Source organism: Schistocerca serialis, chromosome 3 (assembly GCF_023864345.2).
Source record: "Schistocerca serialis cubense isolate TAMUIC-IGC-003099 chromosome 3, iqSchSeri2.2, whole genome shotgun sequence".
NCBI lineage: Eukaryota > Metazoa > Arthropoda > Insecta > Orthoptera > Acrididae > Schistocerca > Schistocerca serialis.
Window position 1 is genome coordinate 478,022,785 of NC_064640.1, and position 23,749 is coordinate 478,046,533.

Sequence of the window (23,749 nt, forward strand, 5' to 3'; positions counted from 1 at the left end):
CCACAGACTTCAAGAAGAACGTAATAATTCCAATCCCAAAGAAAGCAGGTGTTTACAGGTGTGAAAATTACCGAACTATCAGTTTAATAGTCACTGTTGCAAAAATACTAATATGAATTCTTTACAGACGAAAGAAAAAACTGGTAGAAGCCGACCTCGTGGAAGATCAGTGTGGATTCCGTAGGAATGTTGGAACACGCGAGACAATACTGACCCTACGACTTACCTTAGAATATCGGTTAAGGAAAGGCAAACCTATATTTACAGCATTTGTAGACTTAGAGAAAGCTTTTGACGCTGTTGACAGGAATATTCTTTCAAATTCCAAAGATGGCACGGTTAAAATATAAGGAGCGAAAGGCTATTTACAATTTGTACAGAAACCAGATGGCAGTTATAAGAGTCGAGGGGCACGAAAGGGAAGCAGTGATTAAGAAGGGAGTGCTACAGGATTGTAGCTTATCCCCGATATTATTCAATCTATTGTTGAGCAAGCAGTAAAGGAAACGAGAAAAATTGGGAGTAGGAATTAAAATCCATGGAGAAGAAATAAAAACTTTGAGGTTTGCTGACGACACTGTAATTCTGTCAGAGACAGCGAAGGGCCTGGAAGATCAGCTGAACGCAATGGACTGTGTGTCGAAATGATGATATAAGATGAACATCAACCGAATCAAAACGGGAATAATGGAATGTAGTCGAATTAAATTATGTGATGATGAGGGAATTAGATTAGGAAATGAGACACTTAAAGTAGTAGATGAGATTCGCTATCTGGGTAGCAAAATAACTGATGATGGTCGAAGTAGAGAGAATATAAAATGTAGACCGGCTATGGCAAGAAAACCGTTTCTGCGGAAGAGAAGTTTGTTAATATCGAGTATATATTTGTCAGGAAGTCCTTTCTGAAAGGATTTGTATGGTTTGTAGCTATGTATGGAAGTGAAACATGGACGATAAATAGTTTCGAAATGTGGCGCTTCAGAAGAATTCTGAAGATTTCATGGGTAGATCACGTAACTAATGAGGAGGCACTGAATAGAATTGGGGAGAAAAGGAATTCGGCACAACTTGAGTAGAGGAAGGGATCGGTTGGTAGGACACGTTCTGAGGCATCAAGGGCTCACCAATTTAGTAATGGATGGAAGCGTGGAGGGTAAAAATCGTAGAGGGAGACCAGGAGATGAGTACACTTAGCAGATTCAGAAGGATGAAGGTTGCAATAGTCACTCGGAGACTAATATGCTTGCACAGGATAGAGCAGCATGGAGAGCTACATCAAACTAGTCTCTGGACTAAAGACCACAACAACAACCTCCTCGTTAGTTACGTGATCTGCCCACCTAATCTTCAGCATTTTTGTATAGTGCCACATTTCAAACAATTCTATTGTCTTCTTGTCTCAAATTTTTATCGTCCATTTTCATTTCCATACATAGCTACACTCTGTACAAATACTTAAAGAAAAAAGCTTTCTAAAACTTGAATCTCTATTCATTGTTGACAAATTTCTCTTCTCCAGAAACGCGTTTCTTGCCAAGGCCAATCTTCATTGTATATCCCCTCTACGTCGACCAACATCAGTTATTTTGCAGGACAAACAACAAAACTCATACGTCTTTAAGTGTGACGATTCCTAATCTAATTCCCTCACCCTCACCTGATTAAATTTGACTACATCTCCTTACCCTTCTTTTAAGTCCCTGTCCACTCCGTTCAACTGGTCTTCAAAGTCTATTGCTGTCTTGGACAGAATTTAGTTGCTATCGAACCCCAATTCATGACAGGAAAATTTGGGGTAATGAGTTAAACTGGTTTCAACATTCCAAACATGGATTTCGTACAGGAATCCAAATGCACAATTTCGGAAGGATTGTATTGTATCAGTGGAGTCAGCGGTATTGTACCGTAGTCGTAATTATGTCTTATGTCAATGATTTGAATTCACATGGTACACGCGGATTAAAAATTTTTGCTGGTGTGAATGCGGCGCGAATAAGTTCTTCTACTGGCGTGGACCTCTTTTCTCTATAGGCCTCAGCGATGCAAGCAGCCTTGACACACGACTTCTATGACCCCACTGTCGGTGCAAGAACTGTTAGTCGGCGGTCCGATATCTGCTCCGTGTACCACTGTAACTGTGAAATTGTTCATAATGACGGTCGCCAGCCTCGCATTGAACAGTCACATGTGTGTCACAACGAATAACCACCAAGCAGTAACTCGACTTACTTTAAACAGACTCAGTATAACAAGGCGGTTTGTTATAAGAAATACTGCCTTACCTCTTCTATTTTCTCGCACCGCAATCGTAGGGATGTTACTGCTTTTCTCCATAAGAGGTTTCCTGACCGTTGGTTCGGAGTGGGCGGTCCAGTTGCCTGGCCCCTCGGTTTCCCGATCTGACTCCGCTGGATTTCAGTGCATTGAGGTTTATCAAGAACATTATTTACATAACAAAGATTCGAGATCTGGTATATTTGAGACAACGAATATATGCCGCTATAGGGGCCCTAACACCTGCCATGCTTATGAACCTGTGGCGAGAAGTCGAGTACCGTTTCGATATGTGTCGAGATACAAAAGGTGCCCACATTGAACTGTACCATCATGCATAAAAGTCGTCTTTGCTCCTGTACTATGTGGGACAAGTATAGTAATGAAGCTGAATATGTACTAGAGTACAAATGTTTTTGTATAACTCTAGCTCGGACACCCTGTATATAATTAGCCACCGCAGCCAAGGAAATGCGAAACGAATTCACCAATTACTTTGTTTCACCAGAAGAGAAAGTAGAATGGCAGTACAGACGTCTATAAATTGCAGCTGATTTTGTAATGTTAACAGAAACGTAAATGCATTAAATTTGTTACGAAGGTAACAGATACTGTTTCCAAAAATCGAAGAGTAATTAGGTCATCTCTTGGTGATACAGCTTGTCGCATTTTTCTATCCTGTTTTTGAGTATCTGATTGTGCGATAGAAAAGAGATGTTCGAAACTAGCGTAACACAGTCTCAGAAAATTTTTAATCTGTGCGAAGTTATCTGACTTTATTACGTCACAGCAGCGTTTCTCGGTAACTTAAGTATGTTCGCCACCGTATCCATTTCGCCACCCAAACGTTTCTTTTTGTCTTAGCTTTGTTTTTCGTAACGATTTTTGCTCAGTAATAATAATGCAACAACAGTGGCGACTGATCTGTTTTTAATCTCGACGCTGCAGACTTCCACTTGCCTACCTCACGAAGCAATCCTATGGAAACACTTTTGCAAGTATTTGCAGCAGATTTCTGAAGTATACTTGTCGAAGCGGCTTGCAGAAGGAAACGTGTGCAAGTTTTTGTTCTGATGTAAACATCCCAGCAAGCGTTTGCAGTAGTTACTTGCGGAAGTTGGTTTCTTGTGGACACACGCCTTTACAATTGTTTCGTCGAGCACCGCCGCTACTCAGTCGGTACGAAACTCAAGTTATATTCTGTCAGTGTTTGTTAGTTCTTTCCTGACCCTAAACAGTTCTGTTTCTTCTACCGTACAGTCGATATCTTTCAGATTCCCCGTTTAAAGGATTATCGGTGTAGTAGCGGTCCAAGTCCGTTGCCCAGGAGACCCCTTCAGGTTTTCAAAATTTCTCAAAATATAGACGTCGGAGAAGCATCTCTCGAGTTTCCCACACGCAGATAGCGAGCTTTCCACCTAAAACGAAATGTAAGTGACGATTATATATCCAGTACTAGTCAGCGGGGCAATATAGGACCCCCATGAGACGTACATAGCCTGATACAAAAAGTGATGCATCCAGACGGTGAAGAGGAAATGAAATGAATGTCACGGATTAATGGGGTACGGGATGTTATTTCAGTGATCAAAAAATCGAGTTAAATTTACGAAGACCTTGGCCGTACGCTCCCACTTGCCAGAATGACGTTTCACACCGTCCGGCCTAGATGCGGTTGGGAAGGATGTCATAAGCCGTTGTATCTTATTCTAAGGGAAACAGGACCACAACTGTTATAACTGTTCCTTGATATTCAGTGTACTTGCACTGGGATGGAGTTGACGTCCGAGTAGGTCCCACGCACTTTCTATCAGGGACAGATATTGGGATCTGGTCACAGCCTCAAGATCACGCACAGTTCATAGAGAAACATCGAGTGTGTGGCCGAGCATTGTCGTGTTGATGAATGGCACTAAGATACTGTAGCATGAAAGATAACACATGAGGATGCAGAGTCAGAGTTCCGCCAGTCACTAGAAGATTTTGTTTTTTTATCTGGTATATATAGTTGACGGTATGTTAAATGCAAGTTTTCGATCTCCAAAACCGCGAACAAATTTTGTGGCCAAAAAATCAAGAATTTGTGGCACTATTTTCAGGTTTTCGCCTGTTACTCGGAAACTATGCATCCTACTGAAAGTGTTACCCGCACCAGATTGAAAGAGCATTAAATTTTGCGTCGAATGGTCTGTTTAAATGTCAAAATCGGTGCAGTCGTATGGCCGCAATCCGTTGTTAGAGTTTGTTCGTTTTTACCAACTTGGCTGAAAAGTCGGTTCCAACTCCCGTTGACTCTAAAACGTCTACTCCAAACGTCAAGTTATGAAAGTGGTAGTGCATAAAATTTCATGTTACAAAAGCATCTACTCTTTCAGTATTGCAGACTATTAAGTGTTCATACACTTGAATGCCAAAGTAATTTCATATTTCCAGACTGAGATTTTCACTCTGCAGCGGAGTGTGCGCTGATATGAAACTTCCTGGCAGATTAAAACTGTGTGCTCGACCGAGACTCGAACTCGGGACCTTTGCCTTTCGCGGGCAAGTGCTCTACCAAATGAGCTACCGAAGCACCTCTACCATCTGAGCTACCGAAGCACGACTCACACCCGATATTCACAGGCAAAAGTCCCGAGTTCGAGTCTCGGTCGGGCACACAGTTTTAATCTGCCAGGAAGTTTCATATCAGCGCACACTCCACTGCAGAGTGATAATCTCATTCTGGAAACGTCCCCCAGGCTGTGGCTAAGCCATGTCTCCGCAGTATCCTTTCTTTCAGGAGTGCTAGTTCTGCAAGGTTCGCAGGAGAGCTACTGTAAAGTTTGGAAGGTAGGAGACGAGATACTGGCAGAAGTACAGCTGTGAATACCGGGTGTGAGTCGTGCTTCGGTAGCTCAGATGGTAGAGCACTTGCCCGCGAAAGGCAAAGGTCCCGAGTTCGAGTCTCGGTCGGGTACACAGTTTTAATCTGCCAGGAAGTATAATTTCATATTGTTGTTTTCCTTTTAAGTCATAGTTATTCAGTGAAATGAATTTTCCAATGGGAAGACGGCTCTCTAATAAGAACATATGTGTTCTCTTTGTATATCTTTTTAATTTTCTTCATTCATTTGTACTTTTATCCATGCCTTAATTGGTGAGAGTGAGTTGCTAAAACGAAACCCAAGTCCATAGTAATGGACGATATGTATTTACGTATGAGTAATACAAAAATTTGTACAAGTGAACAAATAAAATGACATGACAACGTTAAAAAACAATTTAACAATCAGAGGTCAACATTTTATCAAATTTCATTTCCATTCAGGTCGTTTTGCAGACTGCAACAGGTCAGTTTCCATTGATGTTGCTTGGGAGACTGCAACAGGTGCAGGTCCAGCAACCGGTCATCAGGATCCATTGCGGCACCTTTACCAACTTTCTCATCCTGGGACATATTATCTCTTCCTCATTCTTGTCGAGCCCAATTTCTGTGGCGTTCTCGTGAGATAAGCAGCAACAGCGTTTGCACGTCGAGGAGCGGTTCAGTCCAGATATGTGACATCCAAATACTGCTGTGCATAGAGTTTTGCATACTCAGGAAATCATCTTCAGTGCCGTATGTAGCATCGCATCTTTCGTAATCGTCATGGGTAACAAGCCTGATAGGTTTTTATTCAGCACCACTCGCAGGGATCAGTTTTCTTCCCCAGCCTAGATTGCAGTTGATTATGGGATCGCAGTAAGTGCCACCTTGCTGCGTCCGATGTTGGCAGTAGCCTTTCATGTCCGAAAGATTTTCTCGGGGCAGACTTTACAAAAAGCTCTTACATAGTCACGCGGTTGGAATTCCCATGCAGTGCTAACATCAGCTGTTCCCCTGCCTGTGCTATTACGTGTTGTGAGACTGGGGGGTTTACCAAGTTCAGCATCTTCCACTTCGAGGTGTGGCTGCTGCTCCATTAAGGTTTAGTCATTTCCCTTTTCCTTCGCCATGCGACGGAGTTTTACATGCGTGCGTGCGATGAAATTTCTTTTATAATTTTTGTTCACCTACCTCTTTACGGCGGGAGATCTTCGCACATCAACTCCTGACTGCAGCTACTTACGAGATCACAGAAAAGCCGTGTTGAGGAAACTGTAACCTCATAGCTACACGCCGGAGGCCGCTATAAGTAAAATTTGCTGAAAATTGTCTATGTACTTTAAAGAAATGATTCGGAAAGGGGATGTCACTCGTACTTTAAACATGAAGTTCAAATTTAAACCTTCAATAGATCTTTATTGCCGTTAAGCAAGATCATCAGCCCACATTTACGAAAGTTACTAAAGTTTCTGCTCACAGTTATCACCATACCTAAAACAGCCAGAACTTTTACCTTCCCAAATTCCGAAACCAATTACTTGTAACACAGTCATTGATCGGCCAATTACTTCTGCACACGATATTCAGTGGTTGTCTTTAGTAAAAGTTTATGCTCGCCATAAAATACTCAATAAGAATATACTCAGTACCGCCACGCTATATAATTCAAAGTTCACTCGCGATTTTCGTCGGAACGAATTATCACAACACTCAAAAGTTTTCATAAACAGTTTCTGGCCACTACCAGATACCATTAACACTGGACCATAACGCGGAAGTCATCCCAAGACTTCATCTTACACATAATGCGAAAAGTCACATCCAACATAACTGCCTCCAATCAAAGGTAGCCCGCGACTCCCCTCTCACTCTCCCACACTCAAAACTCTACATCTCCTCGTTAGGCGGCCAACCGTCTCGCTTCTCATTGGCTGTCAGCACTTACGACCAATGAGAACTTACTTCTAGGGCGCGGCTCGCGCCAAAATCTAGCAAGCACCACCCATTTCTCTAGGCTCATTGACGTCATCAAATTAAGTAACACAAAACTCTCTAATTAAATAAACAAAACAAAATGAACTATAAACTTTACATCTGGAAATTTATTATGTAGTCTCGAATGTTCTGGCTGTCTTATGCATAAGCATACATACTCGGACATCCGACATTCACTAGTAGGGGAACCACTAGTGGATTCGTTCCCACGTTACAGAGTTGGAACACTTGCCAGTTCCTGTAGAGAATTACATGAATGATTTTTTTAATAATGCCGAATGTCCCACATACTCTCACGCACACATTCTCATTCACATGCACCCTAACACACAATACACATATTTACTTAGAGTTCTTTAAATTATTATTATAGAAAAGTCAGAGGTTTTCTGAAACTAAAAACTTTCCAAATTTATATATGAACACTGAAAGTGTTATCAGATCATCGTACGTAGTCACTGAAGGTGAACTATTACATCACTGTATTTATTTAAATTCTTGACTGTCGGAAAATTACTTTCGTTATGGAATTTTACTAACTACCAAAATACAACTATTTTTGATCTCAGACTTTGACATATTGTTTGTTTTCACAACAGAAGGTTGTACATCAAATATGTCGTTCCTCAGATTATTCCTTTATTAGTTATTAATATTTTTAGTTTCGTATAATGTAAGTGGCCTGCCAGCGTAGCCCACTGCTTTCACACGCGCAGCTGCAACAGATGGTCGTGACGTCAGTCTGCAGGACACACCTCGTCCGTTACTGACCATATAATACTCTACCAGCTTACATTGCAGCTCACATACATTCTGAAGTAAAGCTTTTAATAGACAAATGGGCGATCGCGCACTAGTTGCGACGCCCCAGCCAGAAAAAGAGGATGTGGTATCAACTTCTGTGAAGGCATGACTGAAAAGGGCAAATACAGAATCTAAACTGAAGGAATTTCTGGAGTACCAAACTCTTGCTGATATCCCTCTTCCTGGTTTATGGAAGTACAGGATGTTGTAGTTGTTTTCTCGACCCATCAAGAGAACAAGCATGCCAATGGCCTCACTTACTACTGTCACACTTTCAGATTTGGCAATTTTTGAAATAGCTGTTTCCACAATCAGTGAATCGGCATCTTCTCCTGCCTGTAGCACTCGAATACCACCATTTTCAAATTTCCTCATGGGCGTATAACACTTGCTTGTTTTACGCCGCTCTTCCCCAACAATCTAGCCCCAAGTCCTGTCACAAGAAAAGCCACGTACAATACTAACTGCTGTGACACAAGCTACTGTTACCCTCTGAAAGGATTTGAGAAATTTTGATCGGGCGTGTGACTAATGGGTAAAGGTATCGGACTGTAATTTTGAATGTATATTGCAATTAATAGAAAAACTAAACAGACTTTAACTTTGGGGTTTAATGAAAGTGGTAAATTTCATATACAAATGAAAAAAAATGAACTGTCTCCAGTCCAATTAGGCATACTAATTGGGAAATATATGTTTAAGAAAAATGGATATTAGTTATTGAAGTTCCTTTAATGCACATACTAGGAATCATAGAGAGCAGAATTGTGCCGAACTCATACTAATAGGAGCTGCAATCAACATCATTTCCTGAATCAGCACTGAAATGTTACTGCAAGTAGTGCAGAACTAAACTCAGAAGGGGGGGGGTGGCTTCTGACTTAACTGACATGTAACAACCACTAATAAAACCAATAAATATCGCGATCACACTGCCGGCCGGAGTGGCTGAGCGGTTCTAGGCGCTTCAGTCTGGAACTGCGCGACCACTACGGTCGCAGGTTCGAATCCTGCCTCGGGCATGGATGTGTGTCATCTCCTTAGGTTAGTTAGGTTTAAGTAGTTCCAATTTCTAGGGGACTGATGACCTCAGATGTTAAGTCCCATAGTGCTCAGAGCCATTTTGAACAATCACACTGTTTGTACTCCCATTTGAAGAAATATATCAAATTTCCTTAGTATCAATAATATTTCAGTTATCTTTCTAATATGAGAACAATATGGTGGGGACCCATAAACTGGTATACTATCACTTGTCAAACTCTATGATTATTTCAGCAGCAAAATTTAATTTAAACGAAGTCACTGCTTAACTTCACTTGGAATAATTTGTATGTTACTTTTCAAGGCAAATTATTCAACACTGAGCTCAATTAACTTAAGAAAATCATTCATGATAGTAATCATGGCTAAATTAAGTTTCAAACGAGTTTAACTTGTTTGCCTTTTTCATCACCTGTGAAAATCAAGTAGCTCTGAGCACTATGGGACTTAACATCTATGGTCATCAGTCCCCTAGAACTTAGAACTACTTAAGCCTAACTAACCCAAGGACAGCACATCACCTGTGAAGCTGGTATTTTAGACAGTAACATACAGGGTGGTCCATTGATCGTGACCAGACCAAATATCTCACGAAACAAGCGTCAAACGAAAAAACTACAAAGAACGAAACTTGTCTAGCTTGAAGGGGGAAACCAGATGGCGCTATGGTTGGCCCGCTAAATGGCGCTGCCATAGGTCAAACGGATCTCAACTGCGTTTTTTTAAAAATAGGAACCCCAATTTTTTATTACATATTCGTGTAGTACGTAAATAAATATGGATGTTATAGTTGGACCACTTCTTTCGCTTTTTGATAGATGGCGCTGTAATAGTCACAAATATATGGCTCACAATTTTAGACGAACAGTTGGTAACAGGTAGGTTTTTAAAATTAAAATGCAGAACGTAGGTACGTTTGAACATTTTATTTCGGTTGTTCCAATGTGATACATGTACCTTTGTGAACTTATCATTTCTGAGAACGCATGCTGTTACAGCGTGATTACCTGTAAATACCTAATTAATGAAATATATGCTCAAAATGATGTCCGTCAACCTCAATGCATTTGGCAATACGTGTAACGAACGACATTCCTCTCAACAGCGAGTAGTTCGCCTTCCGTAATGTTTGCACATGCTTTCACAATGCGCTGACGCAAGTTGTCAGGCGTTGTCGGTGGATCACGATAGCAAATATCCCTCAACTTTCCCCACAGAAAGAAATCCGGAGACGTCAGATCCGGTGAACGTGCGGGCCATGGCATGGTGCTTCGACGACCAATCCACGTGTCATGAAATATGCTATTCAATACCGCTTCAACCGCACGCGAGCAATGTGCCGGACATCCATCACGTTGGAAGTACATCGCCATTCTGTCATTCAGTGAAACATCTTGTAGTAACATCAGTAGAACATTACGTAGGAAATCAGCATACATTGCACCATTTAGATTGCCATCGATAAAATGGGGGCCAATTACCCTTCCTCCCATAATGCCGCACCGTACATTAACCCGCCAAGGTCGCTATGTTCCACTTGTCGCAGCCATCGTGGATTTGCCGTTGCCAAATAGTGCATATTATGCCGATTTACGTTACCGCTGCTGGCGAATGACGCTTCGTCGCTAAATAGGACACGTGCAAAAAATCTGTCATCGTCCCGTAATTTCTCTTGTGCCCAGTGGCAGAACTGCACACGACGTTCAAAGTCGTCGCCATGCAATTCCTGGTGCACAGAAATATGGTACGGGCGGCAATCGATGTTGATGTAGCATTCTCAACACCGACGTTTTTGAGATTACCGATTCTCGCGCAGTTTGTCTGCTACTGATGTGCGGATTAGCCGCGACAGCAGCTGAAACACCTACTTCGGCATCATCATTTGTTGTAGGTCGTAGGTGACGTTTCACATGTGGCTGAACACATCCTGTTTCCTTAAATAACGTAACTATCCGGCGAACGGTCCGGGCACTTGGATGATGTCATCCAGGATACCGAGCAGCATACGTAGCACACGCCCGTTGGGCATTCTGATCACAACAGCCATACATCAACACGATATCGACCTTTTCCGCAATTGGTAAACAGTCCATTTTAACACGGGTAATGTATCACGAAGCAAATACCGTCCGCACTGGCGGAATGTTACGTGATACCACATACTCATACGTTTGTGACTATTACAGCGCTATCTATCAGAAAGCGAAAAAAGTGGTCCAACTAAAACATTGATATTTCTTTACGTATTACACGAATATGTAATAAAAATGGGGGTTCCTATTTTAAAAAAAACACAGTTGATATCCGTTTGACCTAAGGCAGCGCCATCTAGCGGGCCAACCATAGCGCCATCTGGTTTCCCCCTTCAAGCTAGACGAGTTTCGTTCTTTGTATTTTTTTTCTTTTGATGCTTATTTCGTGAGATATTTGGCACGGTCACTATCAATGGACCACCGTGTACACACAATGTGGCACAGTACTTTTGCAAAATGATACTTTGCTATAAGCTGAGAGTACTTCAGCCAAATTCTATATAACTTCACTTTTGTTGATCCTTGCACATTTGACAAACATAAATAAATCACTAGTTCATTTGAAACAGGATAGTCGCTTTTATAAACACTTCGGATAGGATGTACGAATGCATGCTTTCACGGCGATATCTGTTGATAAAACGTTCTCGGCTTTCAAGCAGCGTCAAGTGGTTTACTGCCCACGAGATTTCGGCAGAAATCTCCTTTGCCATTGCCAAGTGAATGACTGTCGTGTGGTTGTCATTGCCGTGCTTATATAGCCGCGCCGTCGCTCGTGACGTCACTGGTGCTCGGTCCCACACCATATATGGTATTGTTTTGGCCCCGCGGCCGGGCCGGCTTCAACTCCCTCAACACCGGATCCCACGCTGTAGTCAGCTGCAATTCACCGTCTCTATTGAAGGTGTTTTCATAAATTCTAATCCCTATGGCCTCGTTTATCACGCTATTTCAGGAGCCATTAGTCCGTTTAATAATAGACGTCTCATCTAACGCAATTGTCCGCAGCTCGTGGTCGTGCGGTAGCGTTCTCGCTTCCCGCGCCCGGGTTCCCGGGTTCGATTCCCGGCGGGGTCAGGGATTTTCTCTGCCTCGTGATGACTGGGTGTTGTGTGATGTCCTTAGGTTAGTTAGGTTTAAGTACTTCTAAGTTCTAGGGGACTGATGACCATAGATAATAAGTCCCATAGTGCTCAGAGCCATTCTTTTTCTAACGCAATTCGGTGTCTGTTTTCCAGAGCATGTTATGCTACAGGTGACTTTTCGGGATAGCGCAGACGGTAACACCTTTCATGTTCTGTGCGGCGCTGTTCAATAGTGCGAAGTCTGACTGACATAAAACTGCCCACATCCACACGGTATCTCGTAAATTCCTGCCGTTCTGAGGCCTACATCGTCTTCCAGAGGTTTCATTAGTTGCCGGATCTTTGCCGGAGGACTGAAGATTGTGTCACTCCAGGAGGCGACTGATCTTCCCTGTTGTCGAACCACGAAACTGTAAGAATGCAACCTGCTTGGTGTCTTCTTCACAGGTCTTCTTCCTCGTGGGCAGTAAACCACTTGACGCGGCTTGAAACCCGAAAATGTTTTATTAACAGATATCGCCGTGAAAACATGCATTCGTACATCACCTCCTAAGTGTTTATAAAAGCGACTATCCTGTTTCAAATGAACTAGTGATTTATTTATGTTTGTCAAATGTGCAAGGATCAACAAAAGTGAAGTTAGTTATAACCTAGGTTGATGATCAGGATAGAAGATACGGTCCCAAACACAGATATATAGCATTTGAATTATTATTAAAATCACTCACACAAATTATGTGGTCCGTGCTCTGATACATACCTGTATGCATGAAGTTGGTTGAGCATTGGCGAAGATGAGGTGACAAGCGACGTGACGGCTAACTGTAGTCACGGCTCTTGATGTTTGAAAGCTCTATAAAATTTTTTCTTGGCGGCGGATTTTTAATGTGTTCGAGCTATTCCTTATTGCCGAGAATACCAAGCAACAGCCAAAGCCACATCCGAAGCAAAATTCCATGCAAAACTGCCTCCAATTGCCTCCCTTGGCACCTTCGATGTGTACCGTGCAACGGCTGGCCACTGACTGCGTACCGTTCGCACCAAGGAGCCGCCCAGTTGGACCGAAGAAACCACCTTTTACATCGCGCCAAGCCATTTCCATTGCGGAGGGACTTCCCCACATCTTTTACATTTTACAGTACAAGTGCCCTAAAAAAATGGTTCAAATGGCTCTGAGCACTATGCGACTTCTGAGGTCATCAGTCGCCTAGGACTTAGAACTAATTAAACCTAACTAACCTAAGGACATCACACACATCCATGACCGAGGCAGGATTCGAACCTGCGACGGTAGCGGTACCTCGGTTCCGGGCTGTAGCGCCTAGAACCGCACGGCCACTTCGGCCGGCCAAGTGCCCTAATCATGAACCAGTTTCCAGTAACAATTTTCTTTATAAACATACATATATTATAAAATTTCATTATTTTAACAATCATTTGTCTTTTTCCATAAATACATTACAACACTTTAAATTTCCTGTCACAGATCAATGATCTTAACTAGCAAAGAATAAACGCTTCATAATTGTAGATACGCAGTTATATAATGTAAACCTGCTCCTAATCGATATAAGTGTTACAAGCGTAAAAATCAAGTGGTTCTTGTTGCTACTTCTCCTGTGCAGTTGCAAGCAACTTCTGTGCGACTGCAGCATTTGTATCTTTTTCGAAAATTATATCTGTGAAGAACCTGGTGTCTTTAAACGACGAGATCTTCAGAATATTTTGTCTCCCTTTGCGAAGCATCACTTGGGTAAACAAAAATTCAGAAGTTGATCGTCTACTTTCCCGATCAATGTTCTTGGCAGATTCCATAGCTATGCAGGGAGAGACTGCCGTGATTCCTGCCATGGAAAGGACAGTATTCAACCCATCAATTGTGTAGATGTTGAAATTGGCGTTATCAGAGATGAGCTGGATGAATCTTTTACAGGTTATGTTAGGATGCTGAGATAGTGCAGTCGAGTACGTCTCAAATAGTGACGCTTCCATTATTGAAGCTGCCAATCAAAATGCACTCAGAGCGTCGACAATAAGTCTTGATCCGAATCTTTTGTACATGACTGTACCGAGTCCAGTCAATACTGAAGATAGGAATGACCATGGCCTCATTGCAGAAATCAGTGTATGTGACTAAGTAACACTCTCTTTTTCATTTATCGAGAGTTCATTTTGACTTACAAAAAACAACAAAATGGAATTATTTTGATTTTCATGTGTATGAACGCTTAGTAGTGCCTAAAACTGAAAAACTAGATGCTTTTGTAACATGAAATTTCATGGTCCATAAATTTGATAACATAACATTTTCATTTGGAACAGCCTTTTTTGAATTACAGTCGTTGGAGCCGACTTTTTAGCTAAGCTCGTAAAAATGAACGAACCTTGACATCTGATCACGGGCAAACGACTGCACCGAATTTGACATTTAAATAGATTATTCGATGCAAAATTTAATGCTCTTTCATTTCGGTACGGGTAACATTTTCAGTAGGCTGCATATTTTCGAGTAATACGCGAAAACTTGAAAAAAGTACCACAATTTGTTGATTATTTGACCACGGAAAGTAGTACGCTCTTTTGGAGATGGAAAACTTCGTCGTACTGTCAACTACATACGCAAGATAAAAATATAAAATCTTCTACCTAATTTTTTGCAAACAAAGGAGCTATTTTGTGACGCCGTTACTGAACTAAGCAGCCGTGATCTGAAGTCAGACCCGATGGCTCCACATGACATGACGCTATGAGTAATAGTGCTGTGCCTGTGCTAAATATTGGCAGAAAGGGACTCCAAACGGAGTCGTTTGTGCCCTGATGTTAATGGCAACCAATGTGTGGGATGGTAATTCCCTAGTCCAATTGCTCGTGTTATTCCAGCCAATGATGCGGAAATGACATAGAATATTGCACGGAGTTAATTAACTGTTCTCGGGTGACGGGGGCAGATGAGAAGAGATCACGATCTGCTTGCTGCGCAATACATCGGTTCTCCATTTTGATGATCAGACGTGGTCAACCTAAAGCTTAACGACGATTATGCCTACCTGTATGTTCCCACATAGTCGAACATCGGGACGCTGTGACATCTGAATGCCCCATAAATCAGTAAACTGCACAATTCTGCCAGCCAGCCGAGTGGAGACAGACACTGAGGCCCCTTTCGAACTCTGTCAGGTGTTGATAACACTGGTCATATGAGTGTGTAACATTACCGTTTCCTTCACATCAGTCACTCAAAAGCGAAAGCTAGTCACGTGCCTTATGTGTACAGCCAGGCATGGTAACAACACTAAGCACTAACAACACTAATGCAATCTGGTGGCCATTCTACCTGTAAGAGAGGACTGTAACTCTAATCATTCTCATAGACGTCAGCAGTGGAACAAAGAGAGCACCACCCCACGTTGCATTGTTGCCAAATTTATTCAAGATGGCAACATCGCAATGACGTCATGGCAGGAAGATAGGTCAATTTGGCTACCTCCGCTAAACCTAACCTCCTCTCCCCACCCTTCGCCAGAAAACGGCGGGAAGTTCAAAGTCCAGCCGGACAATGAAACACATTGTGGATACCTACACTAACCTAAGAAAATGGCGGGAAAATAGGTCACTTGGGCTACCTCCACTAACAGTAATCAAGTGACCGCCACTCTTCCTAGGAACTGGTGGGGAAAGGACTCAGCCTGTTCTGGGCTGGTGGATAATTTGGACATAAATCTTTATTTTGCGTGCAGTCTTTATTTAAAAATCTGAGGCAGTAGCTCCATCCAGTGTGATCACCACGAGGTCTGGAGTCCAACTGACCTAGTGCAGAGTACTGCCACCAGAAGGCATTGTCATCCTATAGCAGTCTGGGGTGGGGAAATAGGTGAAAAAGGACTCAGCCAGTTCTGGACTGCTGGAGAGAGGAAGGAGTATACTTTATTTATTTTGGAACAATTTATTTAGCATTGCATTTCACATAGTGTATTTATTACACTGATACAAAACACTCGCCCTGACATGCTTGGGGTCACAATACACAGCCTACAAAGCTGCAAACTACTCGCAAATAATCGAAATAATGCAGTACACAGCATACAGACGAGCAAACTAGTTGTAAATCACCGAAATAATGCAGTACACTCATGTGCAGGCACGAAAACAACTCGTAAATTGTCAAAAGATAATGCATGTGTAACGCTATGCAGACAAGCTCACAACACTTAAACAGCCGAAAATAATGCACTGCACAAACACTCATTGCACATAAAAAAATGCTTTCGAACTATCATCAACCGCGAACTGTTCTAACACGCGCAAGTGTCGATGCCGCCGGGACGCAAGCCAGCGTCATTGCTCTCAAATCATTGCTGTCTACAGCAAGCAGGTGGAAGTCGTGCCTATTTTCGGGAATACAGTGTGTTATGCTGATGTCAGATGTCTATGTAAATGAGAGCCAAGTGACTGCCTGGGCTGTGCTGTGCGTGCGTGTTTACCATTGCTGGCACAAAACCTCCCTACCTATGAATACTGATGTCACAGGTTATGCTATAGAAATCTGTTCCAATGCTTCCCAGAATAGCACAGGCTGCATTGTCCCTAGCAATCCTAATGGGACATGGGAGCTGCGTCTAGCTGTGCATGCATTTACCAGCCAAGCATGGATGACGGATCGCCACCAAATGCTCGCGTAGCTACACACTATCGCAGGCACATCTAAAAGTTCTCATTGCGATACTGATGTCACATGGATATGCAAATGAGAGCCAAGTCGACCTCTTGGAAACAGTTAAATCTCACAAAAATAGTTAACGGTCGCTTTTGTAGCAGTAGGCAGCATTCTACTCTATTGAGGCAACAGTGATACACTTGAGTTGACTACTGTGTTTGACGCTCTTCAGGAAGACAAAGAGCCATCTGCCTCTAAACTTACTTGCATCTGCGTTAAAGGATGACATAGAGTGGATGGACTGATCAGTTGAGATGGAGTTGTAATGAGGTACAATTTAATTGTAGACTGATGATGGATTATAGAGACAGAGAAGGAGAAGCTGCTGCAGGTCATTAGTTACTCAATGGCTCACAGCACGCTCCACCTCACTAAAGTTTCGGGTTTGTAGAGAAATAATTTCCAGTCTATAGCTTCAGAATCATGCTGCGTGAGCGATCTGTAGGATACTGCTATGTGCCTGATATCCAAAAGTATCGCGTAAATGGTATAATATTCTGGCAAACCACGTGAAAATACATGTGTTCTTGTAATCCCAGAGTCTGGAGATGTGTGTAGAAAGCAAGCAAGCAAATAGTTCGGTGCCAGAAGCAGTGATGCCTTTGTGCCTAGGGGGACCAACCTTGCCTTTGTACAACAGTCTTCATGGTATATGTACAAGTGGTCACTATTGCGTGTCCTATCATGAGGGAGTTGTAGATTCAGCACATCGATATCCATAAGGGGAGCATTCGGGAGGACGACGGTTCAATCCGGCGTCCGGCCACCCTGATTTAGGTTTTACGTGATTTCCCTAAATCGCTCCAAGCAAATGCTGGGATGGTTCCTTTCAAAGGGCACGGCCGCCTTCCTTCCCCGTCCTTCCCTAATCTGATGAGACAGATGACCTCGCTGTCTTGTCTCCTTCAAATGGTTTAAATGGCTCTGAGCACTATGGGACACCTCTGTGGTCATCAGTCCCTTAAAACTTAGAACTACTTAAACCTAACTAACCTAATGACATCACACACATCCATGCTCGAGGCAGGATTCGAACCTGCGACCGTAGTAGTCACGCGGTTCCAGACTGTAGCGCCTAGAACCGCTCGGCCACTCCGGCCGGCTATGGTCTCCTTCCCCAAAAACAGCAACAACATCAACAAACCATAAGGGGAATGAAAGATTTTTTTATGTGAAACATTATGTGCGCTATAGATACTGAGATTCATTTCAGAACGACGCTCCTACAGAGGAGACATATCCAGTACATTGCTCGGTGTCAGACGATGGCAGCAATCCTAATATATAATTGTAATTACATTGATAAATATGTGTCTGTTTCCCAATATTCTTGTGATTCTGGCGATGATCGTAGAAAGCATAGCAGCAAGCAAACAGGTTGGGGCTGGAAACAGTAATGCCTTTCCAGAATGAACAGTAACGCTTTTGTTCCAAGATGGGGCTTGCCCATCATTTGTACATCAGTTCAGAGAGTCCGAGAAAGCTGATTCCTTATGACGATTTGGCTCGCGGCTCCCCCTAGGTGGGTGAATAGTGACTTATAACCCAGTTTGTGTTGAGTTGTCTGTGGGACCACATGTGTCATGTGTATACTCTGCAGAAAGTTGAGAAGATTCAATATGACGAGTGTTTCTGCTGGCAGTATTGATAGCATTCTCCTGGGATGTGACGTTGTCCATGGCTGGCTGGCCTCTCTCTCTGTTTGACTCGCTCTTCGGCAGCTGTGGTCATGGGCCGCGTTTCCGGTGGTAGTTTCCTCTACTGGCGCTGCACAGCAGCATGATGAATACAAGGGATGTATTTCACGATCTGTAGATCACTTTTGCAGGTGTTCACTGTCAGTACAATATGGTGATCTATACAAAAACGTTTCTTGCCGCTGAAAGTCTTTTCTGCAGAAAAAAAGGTGGACGGTGCTTACACACTGGTGGCATCAGCAGTTTGGCAGGTAAATTCAGTAACAGCCAATCATAATGCTTCATTCATTCACAAGAAATCCTTTGTACCGGTATATAGGAGCCTCTACATAGCAGTAACAATGTTTGTGTTTCGGAGATGTTTGTTGAAAGCAGCACATAACGATTTCCAGAAAGGGTAACACACGATGGAAGTGGTGCCTCGTTAGGAACATCAGAAAGAATGCATTCGGTGTTATTCTTAGCTATTTGCGTAAACAGCTCCTGTTAGGGCAAGAATTTCCATGCATATAAGTTGAGGCACACGAAAGCTCGTACAAAAGCGACAGTTAACTATTTTTGTGGGACTTCACTGTTTCCGAGAGGTCGACTTGGCTCTCATTTACATAGCCATGTGACATTAGTATAACAATGAGAGCCTTTTAGATGCACTTGCGATGGTAGCTACATGAGCATTTCACTGCAATGCGTCAGCCACGCTTCGCTGGTAAAAAAGTGCAAGGCTAGACACAGCTCGCATGCCCCGTTAGGATCGCTAGGAACAATACAGCCTGTGCTATTCTGGGAAGCATTGGAACATGTTGCTATAGTGCGGCCTGTGATCTCAGTATTCATAGGTGGAGAGGTTTCACATCAGCAATGGTAAACACGCACAAGCGGCCAGACAATGACCTAGCTCTCACTTACATAGCCATGTGACGTCAGTATAACACTCGAAGATCTGTAACTGTATACGCAAAAATAGACGCGATTTCCACCTGCTTGCTGCAGACAGCAGTGGCATGCGGTTCACGATACTTCGAAAGCGTTTTTGTATGTGCAATGAGTGTTTGTGCAGTGCATAATTTTCTGCTGTTTAAGCATTGTGAGCATGTTTGCATAGCGTTACACATGCATTATCTTTTGACAATTTACGAGTTGTTTTCGTGTCTGCACATGAGTGTACTGCATTATTTCGGTGATTTACAACTAGTTTGCTCGTCTGTATGCTGTGTACTGCATTATTTCGATTATTTGCGAGTAGTCTGCAGCTTTGTAGGCTGTGTATTGTGACCCCAAGCATGTCAGGGCGAGTGTTTTGTATCAGTGTAATAAATACACTACGTGAAATGCAATGCTAAATAAATTGTTCCAAAATAAAGTATACTCCTTCCTCTCTCCAGCAGTCCAGAACTGGCTGAGTCCTTTTTCACTTTTTTCCCCACCCCAGACTGCTATAGGATGACAGTGCCTTCTGGTGGCAGTACTCTGCACTAGGTCAGTTGGACTCCAGACCTCGTGGTGATCACACTGGATGGAGCTACTGCCTCAGATTTTTAAATAAAGACTGCACGCAAAATAAAGATTTATGTCCAAATTATCCACCAGCCCTGAACAGGCTGAGTCCTTTCCCCACCAGTTCCTAGGAAGAGTGGCGGTCACTTGATTACTGTTAGTGGAGGTAGCCCAAGTGACCTATTTTCCCGCCATTTTCTTAGGTTAGTTCAGGTATCCACAATTTGTTTCATTGTCCAGCTGGCATTTGAACTTCCCGCCATTTTCTGGCGATGGGGATGGGGTTAGGTTAGTGGAGGTAGACCAATTGACCTGTCTTCCCGCCAAGATTAGAACTTGCTGCCATGATGTCATTGCGATGTTGCCGTATCAATCGCCGTTATCTTGAATCCGCCATCTTGAATAAATTTGGCAACAATGCAACATGGAGTGGTGCTCTCTTTGTTCCATTACTCCCACCGCTGATGTGTATGTGTACAGTGTTACATAGACATCCCATCACGTCCCCCAAGCGCGTTGATTACTACTAAGATTTTTGAACTTTTGTGATAGCTTTCTGAAAATGGGTGCAGCAGAATACCGCATGCTTTTCTGGACAAGAGTCAAGGAAGTGCCATCCAATCGCTAATAATTCTTCAGAATAAGCTGATATTGTTAACAAGAAACGACGGCTGATGAACAGGGGACCACAACAGGTTTGCGAACTTACACCCCTTATTGCCTGATACGCACATTCTGACCCAAAAATACTATTTCAAAGTGGGAAGAGTACCCCAAAGTATAATAGGATACGTCATAAGCGAATTGTTCTAAATGCTCGAATGGCTCTGAGCACTATGGGACTTAACGTCAGAGATCATCAGTTCCCTAGAATTTAGAACTACTTAAACCTAACCAACCCAAGGACATCACACTCATCCATGCCCAAGGCAGGACTCAATCCCAGGACCGTAGTGGTCGTGCGGTTCCAGACTGAAGCGCCTACGACCGATTGGCCACAGCGGCCGACCATAAGCGAATGAAAATAAGCGAAGTATACTACTTCGCCTGTCGAACTATCACTTACTTGAGATAATGTTCTAATAGTAAATTTAGCGGCAATAAGCTCTGAACAATATCCTGAATGTTGTCTTTCCACGACAGTTTATTATCTACCTCAACACCTAGAAATTTGACCTGTTCAATTTCACTAATCATGTGCCCAGTCTGTGAAATTAAAACGTTTCGTTGGTTTCGTTGAACTAAGTCTTGTACTGCACTATTTGAAAAAGTGCCAGCATAACGCACACCATCCTTTACTACCAAGCGAGTGCCATCAGCAAACAAAAACATTTTAGAATCACCTTCCACCGTAGAGGGCATATCATGTATATAAATAAGGAACAGGAGTGGCCCAGCACTAATCCCTGGGCACCTCCCCTTTAACCATGCCCCACTCAGACCCGACATCATAGCCATTCTCTATATTATGGAGAATGACCTTTTGGTGTCTGTTCTTAAAGAATGAGGTGAACCAATTGTGAGCTATTCCCTGTATTCCATAATGGTCCCACTTCTGGAGCAATATTTAGTGATCAACACAATGTAACGCTTTACTTATATCAAATAAGATGCCTACCGTTCTAAACCTTTTGTTTAATCCATCAAGTGCCTCACATAGACAAGACAATGTAGCATTTTCAGTTACTCTAAATCGAAGTTGTACATTTGATACAAATTATATGAAATAATTGCGCAATCAAGCTGATATACACAGCCTTTCCAATAACTTTAGCAGACATAAATGGCATAGAAATAGGTCTAAAATTGTCTGCATTTTCCCTTTCTACAATTTTATAAAGCGGCATTACTACTGAGTAAAATTGTCCATGAAACTGATAATTCCTAAGGGAATAATGTCAAATATAGATAGGGACAGGCTTAACATGTGCAGCATGGTAGTTTAATATTCTTCTAGATACTCCATCATATCTACGAGAGACCCCACTTTTCAATAATTTAATTAATTCTTTAACATTTAGAGTATATCTATAAGCTTTAGTAGTGCATCTATTAATGTCTAATAACTTTCTTTTATTTTCAGTATTTGCTGCAATGACATCTCATATGAAGACACGCAATCGTCATCGTAGACGGGCAGGTGGACCTGTACGTATAGGTCTACAACCTGAAGGAGTACGCAGCCGTCTACGTTCGCGGGGAAGTGGAAGAGTTCGTGGTCCTGGGCGCCCACGCGGGACATCGCGCGGTCCCGGGCGCCCACGCGGGACATCGCGCGGTCCCGGACGCCCACGCGGGACATCGCGCGGTCCCGGGCGCCCACGCGGGACATCGCGCGGTCCCGGGCGCCCACGCGGGACATCGCGCGGTCCCGGGCGCCCACGCGGGACATCGCGCGGCCCCGGGCGCCCGCCGCTTGGATCGCGGGGACCGGGGCGCCCGCCGCTTGGATCGCGGGGACCGGGGCGCCCGCCGCTTGGATCGCGGGGACCGGGGCGCCCGCCGCTTGGATCGCGGGGACCGGGGCGCCCGCCGCTTGGATCGCGGGGACCGGGGCGCCCGCGAGGAACAGTCCGCCGTCCCGGCCGCCCGCGAGGACCAGTCCGCCGTCCCGGTCGCCCGCGTAAAAGTGATATTGAAAGTGAAAACAATCTCTCGTATGGACATGGCAATCTCCGTGGACCAGGACATGTAAGTGCCAGGCTTCGTGAAGTGACATGTGATAATTATGACATTAGTGCACGCCGACCAGGACGTCCCCATGGACATAGACTCAAACGCGGACGTGGACGACCTCGGGGACCTGATCGGCTGTCTGCACCAGGACATGCAAGTGAAGAAAATCTGCCACACCCAGGACGAAGACATGTACGTCAACGTGGAACTGGAGTTCGACGTGGCGGTGGCGGGGGAGCAGAGGGAACGCCAGTTTCCATGAGACCAGGTAAGCTGCAAAATTATCTTTAATCTGCAATACATACAGCATCTACCATACAGTTAATTTTTAGAATGTAGTTTCACCATGAGACCAGCTATATACTTCCTCCTCTTGAATGATTTTTCAAACGAGTGTCCAGAGCCACTGGAACAGCGTGCAAGGATGGCAAGTGTGCGGAGGTGCCTTGAGTGCTGGCGCTTAAGTACTCAGCTTGAGAGCTGCTCCTGTAGCATTTCAATATGCTGGCGAACCATTTGAATTCCACAGAGGGCCCTTGACCATTTGTGTTTCACTGTGGTTGTACACATGTTAAAAAATGTTTGCACTTCATTTTTCATGGAGAGAACTAATGTTTTCTAATATTTAGACATTTTCTGTCAATGTGTCACTGAAAATTTAACTGGCTTAAAACTCCGTCTCTGTACATTACGTGAACTATAAAGTCATCCATATACATTTACTGCCCATTGTATGCTACTAGTTTATCGTTGAAGGATTCAGATATCTGTTACTTTATGGCAATATGACAGTATACACGATGCTTTACAACAGAAATGTATCTTCTTGAAAAATATGTATAGCTTAAAAGTGATGTATATACCTCTGTCTGAGGATGGCAAGTAGTCAGAGAAAATAATTTTATCATTTCACAAAATTGTGGCTGCTAGCAGTAGTATATGATATTCTTTATGATGTATTCCCTTATATGCTTCTGTTTGTGAATCTAGTTGACAGTCTAAAACCACGTGGGCGTGCAGGAAAGTAACGCCTCCGATCGTTTTTTGTGAAAACTTTTAAAGGATTTTAAATAAAACAAACATTA

General features: G+C 43.2%; 1 protein-coding gene across 1 annotated transcript in view; it reads left to right on the plus strand.

The window, feature by feature from the left end:
• The first annotated feature begins 22,660 nt into the window (after positions 1 to 22,660).
• LOC126471641 (protein PFC0760c-like) overlaps positions 22,661 to 23,749 on the plus strand; it is a 308,363-nt gene continuing 307,274 nt past the window's right edge. The window contains exon 1 of the mRNA XM_050099876.1: positions 22,661 to 22,932. Coding sequence (XP_049955833.1) covers positions 22,923 to 22,932 — 10 coding nt within the window. The 5' untranslated portion in view covers positions 22,661 to 22,922. The remainder of the gene's footprint in view (positions 22,933 to 23,749) is intronic.